The 11,089-nt window shown below is 47.4% G+C and overlaps 1 protein-coding gene across 1 annotated transcript; it reads left to right on the plus strand.

Moving 5' to 3' along the window:
- The first annotated feature begins 7,938 nt into the window (after positions 1 to 7,938).
- Positions 7,939 to 8,925, plus strand: TMEM74 (transmembrane protein 74). Its single transcript, XM_050892710.1, has one exon. The coding sequence runs from the start codon at positions 7,939 to 7,941 to the stop codon at positions 8,893 to 8,895; it is 957 nt and encodes a 318-aa protein (XP_050748667.1). The 3' UTR covers positions 8,896 to 8,925.
- Positions 8,926 to 11,089: the final 2,164 nt, after the last annotated feature.

The raw sequence follows: 11,089 nt of genomic DNA on the forward strand, positions 1-11,089 counted from the left end.
TTATGCTCAGCCTTAAGAAGAGGTGTTACTCCCTCCTCCAAGGCTATCAAAGGAGGACAGCAAATACGAAGTCCTTAGGAATACGAACAGTGGCTATGTGACAAGACAAGGAATGTTAACAGCCTTAACCATATCCAATGAATTAAATGTTTATTGCTCTGTGGGTGTTTGGTCTGCAATGCCTGCCACTGATATCAATAGAGGTCTTGTTTAAAAACCTCAAGTTGCATTCTCAAAATTCAGGGGACAGGCTGGACTTTAAAGGTTTGACTGTTGAAAAAGATGAAATATTCTTCCTTCTAGTTTCACTCTGATCACACCCCCTTGGAAAGCAAACAGGGTCAAATCATTGGATGTCAGAGAGGAAAATGTCTAGATACATGGTCTAGCTCATTCATGTGGCCCCGTGAAGGATTGCTCGTCGCAGTTCATTTTCTAGTACTTTGTTCAAACTGTTTTTCAATATTTGAACAAGAAATGTTGCCCTTTGGAAGAGTCTGCCAGATCTGTCAGGGCCTGTATTACCGCGATTAGTCTTACATTTCCCCTTTTCTTCACCTACCCCAGGTTTTAGGCCATTGTATCCCACGGGTTTTTTTCCATTCCTTGCAGAAAATGTTCTACAAGGAAGCTTACCGCTAGGAGATGGGGAAGGACAGCGAGAAATCCTGGTCTGTTTAAAGTTGATTACAAAAATGCCGTAGTGATTGTAATGGGGCCAGGACTAGACACATGGGCAAGGCTTTGCTCCACACATAAATTCAGCATGATACTCAGCTTAAGGAACTGAGGCAGAGAAGGAAGAGAAAGGGGAGGAAAGCTCTGCCTTGTGCCTTGGCTGTTCTGAATGAATCTGGGCTGTTCTGGCTGCTAATTTAGATACAAATGCCACTATCAGCAGTCTGCATGGACCCTAGCACTGCTTCGAAACCCCACTGAAATACCTTCCTGGCATATCTTACTCTGACGCTATGACTTAGGAGCTTAATATAGCTCCATGGCTCTCTTCCCTCATGCCAGTGGCTCTCCCCCAGTTGGGTATGAAGATTTTAGTTCCCTCATAAGCCACCACTTGCCCATTTCAGTTGGCTAAAAGGGGTGGAATGAGGAACAAGGCTCAAGCCCCTATTCTTTCATCTTAATTTTGGTGTCTCAATTTTGGCACTAATGTGTTGTCTGGCTTGTAACAAATTACACGAGATCCCCATGTTTCAGCTTCTTCGCCTTTAAAATGGGAATAATGATTTCAGCTTTTTAATGTACTTTGAAATGTGTGGACATAAAGCACTACCAAGAGAAGGTGGTTTTATTTTTTTTAATGTATTTTGTCTTTTTAATACAGGCTCATTCCATAAATTATCAGCATTACCTCTCTAATGTGAACACATCGTTGTTGTTGAAGATACTCTTCAACACTTTGCTGATAATATGGAATCTCTACTATCCCTGATAATTTCTATAAAACCTCATTCTGTCACCAACAATATCTCTTTTACTGAAGGCTGTGTGTCCTTGTCTTGTCAGAAACTGCAGCCTTCACTTTCTTCTTTCACCCATAGTTTTATGTATACTGCAACAGCCATGAGTAATTTTTGTTTCCAGATCCAGCATAAAGAAAAATAACTAGTTTATGGGTCAAGCTATTATTTTCTCATATTATGTTGCAGTCCCCTTTTTTCTGCACTATCCTCTGTCCTTTAAATCCCTTGCTTAAAACCTCATTGGTGATTTCTTTATTTCTCCCCTAAGCAGCCTCTGATTTTCAGGTTGGCTTCCCTGCAGGTTAGTCTATCATCTCACTTTTCCTTTACATTCCTCCATTCCGTAATCTGTATTTTGCAGTCTGTGCTGGACATCTGGTGGACTACAACTCCCAGATCTAACGTGTGATTACTGGAGGTGAATCACTGTCTTTCCATGTAAGTGCGCAGGAAGGTGATGAGAAAAACCATCCAGGAAAGCACCTGGAAAAGGAAATGACAGGAGACAGTCGTGTGCATGATGTCTGGCACTCAGCAGCCACAGAGCACTCAGGGCTGCAGCCTCCGCTCTGTGGGGTGACCCGGGGAGAAACGTGTCCTTAACGTCCCAGGCGTGGCTGTGGTGGGAAACAAATGGAGACTTTGGCTCTCGCAGGTGAGTGACAGCACAGTGCCAGTATTTCCCCATCAGTGGGCAGATGCCTGTGGGGACATGTGGCGACCCTGGGCGCACGGCAGGGAGGAGCTGTTTGGGTTCTGCCAAGGCTCCTTCAGATCACACCGCACAGCTCAGTGCTCGGTCTTATGGAGGCATGCAGGGAGGCAGGAGGCATCTCCACCACCCCGGTGTCCAACAGCTTAGGGACTTACAGTGGTGTCCAGGTGCCAGGCGCTAGGCAGCCAGTCTGCTTCGGACACAGCGGGGCCAGCTCGGGTATGTCCCACTGTGCAACCTGAGCCCAGACTGCTGAGAAAGAGCTAGTGGGATGCTAGAAAGACAAAGGTACAGTCAAGGGTAGGGGTGTTGAGATGGGAGTGGTCAGTTGCTTAAGGATTCAGGAGGGAAAACGGCCATGTATGAGCTCCTGAAGGAGGAAAGCAGGGAGGCTGGTCAGGATGAATGGCAAAGCCTGGGGTAGTTGGGTCAGTCAGGTCTCCAGCTCGAGTCACTGGTGTGGACAGAGCGGGTGGGAGACAGCAGCTCCGTGAGACCCAGACCTGGCTCTTCCCGTCCCGGTGCCCCTGAGGCCAGTAAAGGCTCCACGGGTGCCGCACTGGGCAGCAGACCTCAGTCTGACACCTTGTTAAATCCTACCTGTCCTTCATGTCTGTTAGCCCGTAAGTAATTGATTTACACTTCTAAGTTGCATTTCTCCTACTTGCAGAGTCTCCTTGCACATAGCTAAAAATGTCCAAACAAGCTGACCCAAAAAACTGGGCTATAACAACCGCATTTTTCAAGTGGTCAACCGCCCACTCTTCCTCCAGGTGACCCTTTGCTCTGAGTCTGAGGAGTGACTTCTTTTGTTCTTGCTCAGGAGCTCCAGTTATCCAAACCATGATTTCACATACTTAGACAGGGGAAGCAGAAGACTTTAGCAAGGATTTAATCTCCACTTGACAATTCTGGTACATCATATCACACATCTACGGTTTCTTCATCTCTCTGTAAGTTTATTTACTTATTGTGTATTTTATTAATGCACAATGGATGTGCATTAGTGACACAACCAAAGTAGAATTAAATTGCTTTCCTATCTACTTTTGCTTTATAAATCAATAGATCTGTGACAGTAATGTGTTTTAAACACACAGAAATGCTGGATACTTCTTTTCATAGTGAGTTGTCCAAATATTTGCTTGCTATCCTCAGAATACTTATATTCTCTAAGCAAAAAAATCTATCACTTTTTTCTTTCGCACCTTATATAAAAGCCTAGCTTTGCCTCTTCATTCACTTCTATTCCCTTTGTTATTTTTCACAGACCTGTACACAGGTCCATATATTTCTTTAATAGGTTTTAAATTTTCCTGCAGCCCCTTGTTATTGGCTCCCTAGCCAATTTACTTTACTCAGCAATATGATCTATTCAAGTGGAAATGGGAAGTTTATGCGATAGTCTCCCTAGACTTCTCTGAATGTATTATGCTCTGAGCCACGCTGGCCAGAGTGCACCTTTATCTTAGAAGCTATGCAGTCTTGCAACATTTGCACAGGGACCGCTGGAAACCCAAGGTCCTGTGACTGTGCGGGGCAAGGAATTGAAGATTCTGTGAACACAACATCACTGAAGGACTCTATGTACATGTTATTAAACTGAAAGGAATAAAAAGAATAAAAATGTTTGGGGGAATGCTCCACTGAAGATCCCATCCAGGACTGCAAAATTTCCTGGACTGGTAAGAGCAAGCAGAATATTTCTAAACCCATCCTTCATCAGCCCATGATGGGATGCATCATTCAGAAAACTCGTTCCAGTTTTGCCTGGTTTTTCTGATGTCTTCAGGGCTGGTCAGGCCCTCAGCAAGGCTACAAATACAAGCATAGTTAGATGGAGTGAAACCACTTTTAGATCCTCACAAGCCTCCCTCCAGTATTATACTGAGCATAGCTTCCTGAGAACAGAAAAGCCATATACATCTAGTTCAAATACTCCTTTATAGATGGGTCAACTGGAAAAGAGCTTCCAAGCAGGTCTAGAGCATGGTTTAAATTTAATCCCATATATCCCAGCTGAGACACCTTTATCTACTGTCACATCCCATATTATCACTGTGTTGCTACCATAGCCCTGCTCAGTCTCTGAAACGACTGTATGATGTGGTAGGCTGCAGCAGAGAGAACAAGGCTCATCAACCCTGACAGTCTACTCCAGTCTTTTATTCCTGTCCCATTGTGTGTCCATCACTCTGTTTTTTAGCTCCACACAGCCATTTTTTTCTGTGACAAATGTTCTTACTTCCTGCCCTTCCTTGATTAATCTTTTCACCAGCTGTATTTGTGTTTGCAGAGTATGTGTTGCTATGCATTCATTTCACCACCTCCACACCTCAGAGCACTGGCAACAATCACAAGTAAGAAAAAGAAACGTCAGTATTATGGATTGTGACTAGACAATGATTTCGCTATAAGAGTCTGTGCACTGTAGGAGGCAAAGGAGGGACAGCATCACCTAAGAAGACATATAAGAATAGACAACACTTGGACTGACAGTCGTCGTTCCCTCTGTTTGCTTCTTACTTTGTGGGATTGTAATTATTAGCAACAAATTAATATACTTGCCCAACACAAGCTGGCACACAATGGGGAGGTGAGTGGGTGGCAGAGCAGCAACATGTTTGCGTGTGGTTAAATAACAAGTAACTAAGGTTCTAGTAAGCGCTCATGAATATGTGCTGTAGCTCCTGGGTTTTGAAAGATCAATGACACGGCCATTTGTTGTGCACTGACAACAATTTCCTGCTTTTGTATCAGCTATCGGAAAGAAACTGCCCACCCAAGGCATTGGCAGATTGTGCTGGGGCCCAGGAGAGGCTGCATTGCTGGGGCTGAGCACCACATTTTGTCCTGTCAGTCACTTAATTAAGACTTGTCTATCGGATGTGGCAGGTGCCAATATCTGTATGTTCCTGTCCTGCTGCTTAACAAATGGAAATGTGCAATAGCCTTAAAGAGAGTTTGTTTCTGTCTTTGCTTTTGCTTTAAAGTATTTGAGCAATTTACAGATAGGCTTTTTTTGTTTCTTTGATTAGGTTTTATTTGCTCCTTTATATTTATTTCAAAGAGGGCATTGTTAGAAAAAGCTCCAAGGACAGTCTGTGCTGTTTTCCCCACTCCATAATTTTCTCCTTACAATTTTTCTTCAAAGAGTGAATAATACACCATTCAATGCATTGAAACTGCACTCTGCTAATGGAAACACTGCCTGGAGCTGCTTCGAAACAGTGGTCCAAACCAGCCCACAGCACAGAGCAATCTGTGAGATGGGTACTGGGAGTCCCCTGGTATTGCCGTGTCCTGGCAAGTAATTTTGACATTCGTGGGAGTTATTGCCACAAAGATTTTAATCTTCTGTGCTGGGTCTTCTGGGTCTCAGCAGGATTTGCCTTCAAAACTTTGACTTGTTTGCCTAATGCAGTGTTTCGGAACTGGCAAAGAGTCCTTACACAGAATCACCCTGTCCTCTGATGCCAGGACAACTCCTACAGACAGTCTGTCCTTCTCTTCTGCCTCATTTGGTTCCTTCCCAGCTCGCTTTTCCTCTTGTGCCCCTGCTTTCCTGCCCAGTAACCATGCAGGCAGGTGCTGCTCACTTCTGCTTCCCATGGGCATCCTCATTTCAGCTCCAGGCCAAAGGTCCCTCCCTCCATGCTCTTTGCGTCCCCAGAGCCCGCTCTCTCCCCAGCAGCACAGTATCCATCTATGATAAATCTTCAGTTCCTCCTCCTCCACACATTATTTTCACATCCTGGTTTATCACTTCAGAGAAGGCACTGGCAAGAAAAGTCAGCAAAGGTTTGTACTAACTGGTCATTCATTTTATTATATATTTTTGGCAACGGACTTTTTTTTAACGTTCATTTATGCCTGCCAGAGAAAGTGTGTGGAGAGTGCAAACGTGGAGTGAGCTCCCGAGATTTTCCTGTAAGTCAGTCTTGCGGCAGCGAGTGCGTTTCTTGAAGTCTCAGCTCTGGGAGTGCTCCGATCATTTGAGAATCTGACTTTATCTTTCCACGGAGTAAGTCGTGAGCTCCCGTGATTATGGAAAAAAAGCCTGGGTGATGATCGAGCTAGACACACGCACCAGAGCAACCTCACAAGGCTCGCTTTACTGAAGGTCCTCTCCAAACCCACGGCAGGAACCTGGGGCTCGGCGGGGACCGGCTGGTAAGGTTTGAAGGCTGGCAGCGAGACCCAGGAGGCAGCGGCTGGGCCGCTCCCCGGGCCCCCAGCCGGGAGGCGCCGGCGGGGGCGGCGGCGCGGGCAGGCGCGGCTCCTGGCGCTGCCGCAGCGGCGCGGCCGCCCGCCGCCTGCGGACTACAACTCCCAGCGTGCCGCAGCCACCGCCCGCCCGCCTCGCCTCGCCTCGCCTCGCCTCGGCACTGCCCGCCCGGGCTCGGCTCGGCTCGGCTGGGCTCGGCGCCGCCGCCCGGCTGTGCCCGGGGCGCTGGCCGCAGCGCGGGTGCGGGGCGCGGCGGGCGGCGCCGGTGGCGGCGGCGGGAGGGAGGTAGGTGTGCGGGGCGGGCAGCGCGGCGGGCGGGCGGGCGGGCCAGCCGCCGTGCCGGGCAGGTGAGAGCCCCGCGGGGAGGAGGAGGAGGAGGAGGAGGCGGAGGAGGCGTGCTCCTGCCTGCCTGCCGGGGTGTGCCTGTGTCTCTGTGCGTGTCTGCGCGCCTGTAACCTCTGTATCACTCGGGTCACACAGTTGCGTGTGGATCCAGCTACTCCCCGCGCCGGCGGGGATCGCATTTCCTAGCGTGGCCGGTTGCCGGTGAGGTCCCGAGAAGAGCGTGAGTGAGCAGCGTCTGTTGTCGATCACGTATATGCTATAGGCGCACATGTGTTTTCTACGCATGCAACACATTTATTAGGCTGCAGGCTTTTCCTAATGACACCGAGCGTTCGGCCTCGAGGGGGGATGGGGCGCAGAAGAAGGGGGTAACAACGAATTAATTGCAGATGAGAAGTAATATCCGTCTTTGAGTCATCAGTCTTTGAGGCATAATTTCATTCCGAAAGCTCTTAATCGAACGGGAGATCTGCTATAGGAAAGCACTGCTTCTCCCATAGGATTATCAGATTTCCACCAGAGAATACAGATCCTGGATTATTGAGCTACATAGGATTTGCGTGTTTCTTTCTAATTAGTCTGTGAATCTGAGTTTAAAATTTTTTATTTGGAAGGGGGTGGGGGAGTTACTTGCTTCTAAAAGAACAGGAGCCTGTTTTCTCTGGCATTTTACACAGTTATTCTGGTTATCCTGTGCTCTGTAGATGACTTACTGCCTTAATTGGATGTTGGTGTCAAAGGTTGATTAGACTCCCTAATAGATTTTGGATCTGCAAGAGGATTGCCGTTTTAAATGCGTGGTTAAAACAATCGTGTTTGCCATCTCCCCTCAAACAGTTGAGAGGAAGACTGATGTATTACATTTGCGTTATCTTCTCTTTGGTTTATTAATATATCACCGTGAGGTTGTCGGGTTTGGTTTTGTTGTTGTTGGTTTTTTCCCCTCTGCTATTTCATTTGCAGACCGAAAAGAAATGAATGTCAGAGAGGATTTGTTTAATCATTTAACAGCTGACACAAGCCACGTCCCTAACAAAACGTTGGTGAAAGAGTAGAAGATTTCTGGGATACAGCAGCTCCGGTACCATGAAGCTGCTTCAGCGGGTCAGGGGCAGCGTTTGCTGAAGGTTGCGGTAGCCCAGGAGTCGGGGCTCGCCGGGACGAGGTCGATGGCTTGCATGGAGCTTCTCTACCTGGCCGAGGAGAGCAGGCAGGCGCCCCTGGGCACCGCTACCGGCTGGAGCCTGCCCTCCGCTCCCTACGAGCAGCAGCAGCATGAGGGGGGTGAGGTGGATGCCAGAGCAGCCGCTGCCGTGGCAGCCCTGCGCTGCGAAAGGCATCGCAAGCCCTTGCAGAGGGGCCCTGTGGCTGAGCCCTGCCTGGCACCCCAGCCCTCTCCCCTGGGCACCTTGCCCGAGGAGCACCCTGCACCCCCCAACAACTCCCAGCCCTGCCACCCGCCCGAGCGCTTGCCCGGGGAAGAGGACGGAGGGAAGAAGAAAGCCTGCTGCTGTGCCCAGGAACTCGAGACGTCATTCACCTACGTGGATGAAAATGTAAACCTGGAGCACGCAAGAAGTCCCCCCAGTCCTACAGGCGGCCGCTGCCAGGATGCCCCGCTGCAGCAGTGTTCCTGCAGGGAGCTGCCACCCGAGTGGGTGCACGATTCTCCTTCCCTGGTCTCCGAGGAGGACGACGCTGCCTCGGAGGCGGCAGCCGGGAAATCCGTGGACTATGGGTTCATTAGTGCCATTTTGTTCCTGGTTAGTGGCATTTTGCTGGTGATCATTTCCTACGTGGTACCCAGAGACGTGACTGTGGATCCCAACACCGTGGCTGCCCGGGAGATGGAGAGGCTGGAGAACGAGAGCGCCAGGATCGGGGCTCACTTGGACCGCTGTGTTATTGCCGGGCTGTGTCTCTTAACCCTGGGGGGAGTGGTGCTCTCCAGCCTGCTGATGATGTCCATGTGGAAAGGGGAGCTGTACCGGAGGAGCAGGTTTGCGTCCTCCAAGGAGTCTGCGAAGCTCTATGGGTCTTTCAATTTCAGAATGAAGTCTGGTGCAAACGATAACATGCTCGAGCTGTCGTTAGTTGAGGAAGATGTGCTTGCCATAGATAATTAGTGTGGTCATGATTTTTAAGGCAGCATTTCTACAGGAAAATATGTTTCATTAAAGAAAACAGATGCGGCTAAAGATAGCTGGTGATGCAGTTTATTTGTCTGACAAAAATGGTTTTTTCTTAAGCTCTATAATCGAATGTTTGCAGTATATGAGCACCTGTTGTAAAGGGAAAATGTGACAGAGAAAATGCAACGGATATAAAATAATGAAGACCACTGAATAAAAACAGATTTGTGATAAGTAGGTTCCTCAGATACTCCTTTATCCTAATATAAAACATTCCATTGGTGTCTTGCCTGTATAATTTTCTTATTACTCCCGTATAGAACAGGAACGACCTTGACACTTTGGAAGCTGTTAATTATTTTAGCCTGCAGGATTATTAACAGTCTACTTGGTAGACTGTTAAGAAGCAGGACCAATAATCAAATAGCAGGGCTAATATTTAATTAAGAGGGATGCTTTTTTATCCTTTAATTTTAAGCTGATCCCTTCTCTTCTGTTGAGTGAGAGCTAAGGGAAAAAAGAACACCACTTGGTCACGACTTGCCACAAACCTCCCGTATTTTCAAACCATTGTACAATTAGTGATGATTATTTAAAATATAAAATAAGAGGCAAAGGGCAGGGAACCATATGGCTCATGGTATTGGTAGGAGACAAAAGACTCTTTCAGCTTGAGGTCAGTGGCTCCATTTCAGTTCAGATTAGCGATGATTGATAGTCATTAACTTCTGCTAGCTATAGTGACCCATGTAAAAGAAGTTTAGTTCCTGGTGGACAGATGTCTTTGTATGAAAACTGCCATAACTTGAATTAACTGACATCTTGTTTGGAATCTCAAAAGACCCAAAGAGTGAAAAAGCATGGGGATGCTGAGACTGAACACTTCTCCTTCAGGACGGATGCCAGAAGAAATTCAAGCTCAGCTGCAGGGCTTTGCTTATACCGGGGCTGTCTGCATCTTACTAGTCCTTTTGAAACTTCAATTTTAATGTCACTAGGCTGTCAGTCTTCTCATAACCAGCAAGGAAAGGTCAGGAAGGAGCTTTCTGGGGCTCGTTCAATAAAAACCAATTTATTTGTAAAAAATAAATTGTCAGGAAATACAAAGGTTAAATATCAGGCAGTTTACTGGCTGACATGGGACTCACTTAACATAGGGGATGATCATGGGTACATGTTGTTATTAATGACAGTTCTGTGGCACAGTAGCCAAAAACCTGTACCACTGATGCTATTTAATTTATAATCAGCCAGTTTCTGTGGAACATTAAAGTTGTGTTCTTGCAGTGCTGAGAAAACCAGCAAAGATTGTTGTATGCACCGTTGTCAGTTCTTACTGAACAGTGGTTAATATATATATATGTCCTGTTAACATATATCTGTATGTTAATATATATATGTGTCCCTGCCAAAGCCAAACGTGAGTGAAGAGCTCTGTCTATACAGTCTCTGACTGCAGAGTCTTAGTAGAAACATGGGATTCACTGTCACAGCCTTGTCAGTCGTGAGTTAAGTCTCAAATATCAGGAATATCAAATATTTTTAAAATGATACTTTTTTCCCCACTGTGACATACCTGAGAAGAGTTCTCTTGGGAAGGAGGGAAGAGATCTCCTTTATGCCCCCTTTACTCAGGAGTATGTGGCAGCACAAGGTTCAGAGGAACAAGTGGCAGGTGGAAACGTGGGGTCCTCACGCAGAGAGACTGAATGCTGTTTTGCCACCTGGTTCCTCATTCCCTCTTCTGTGGCTGTTCATGTCAGGAGACACGTGCAGCACCTGAGGCTGGCACTCACCTAGTTCAGTCCCTCCTGCTTGCCGGCCGCGGGTGCTGGCACAGGTGCCTTTGACCGAGGGCCCGAGGAGCTGCGCTGCTCCAGGTTCATGCCATTGGTCACTGTAAATAGCGTGATGTGGTACCCAGGCTTTAACGTTGGCCCTGCAAAAGAGATGCTGCTTCAGATGTTATCTGCTCTAACCGCCACTTTAGTTCAGTGTTATTTGGTAATTAAATGAGCAGCCTTATTAGGTGGTGCTGCTGCCTAGGAGATGATTTTGCCAGTTTATGTCATGATACGGACCGTGTTCGCAGGCAGGAACTCAGCAGTGGCCAGCATCTCCACAGTCATCTTCGGAGAGCTTACATCCCTATGGATGTGTCATCAGGGATTCAGGATTGAATTGCTAG

This window comes from Gymnogyps californianus, chromosome 2, assembly GCF_018139145.2.
Source record: "Gymnogyps californianus isolate 813 chromosome 2, ASM1813914v2, whole genome shotgun sequence".
Classification (NCBI taxonomy): Eukaryota; Metazoa; Chordata; class Aves; order Accipitriformes; family Cathartidae; genus Gymnogyps; species Gymnogyps californianus.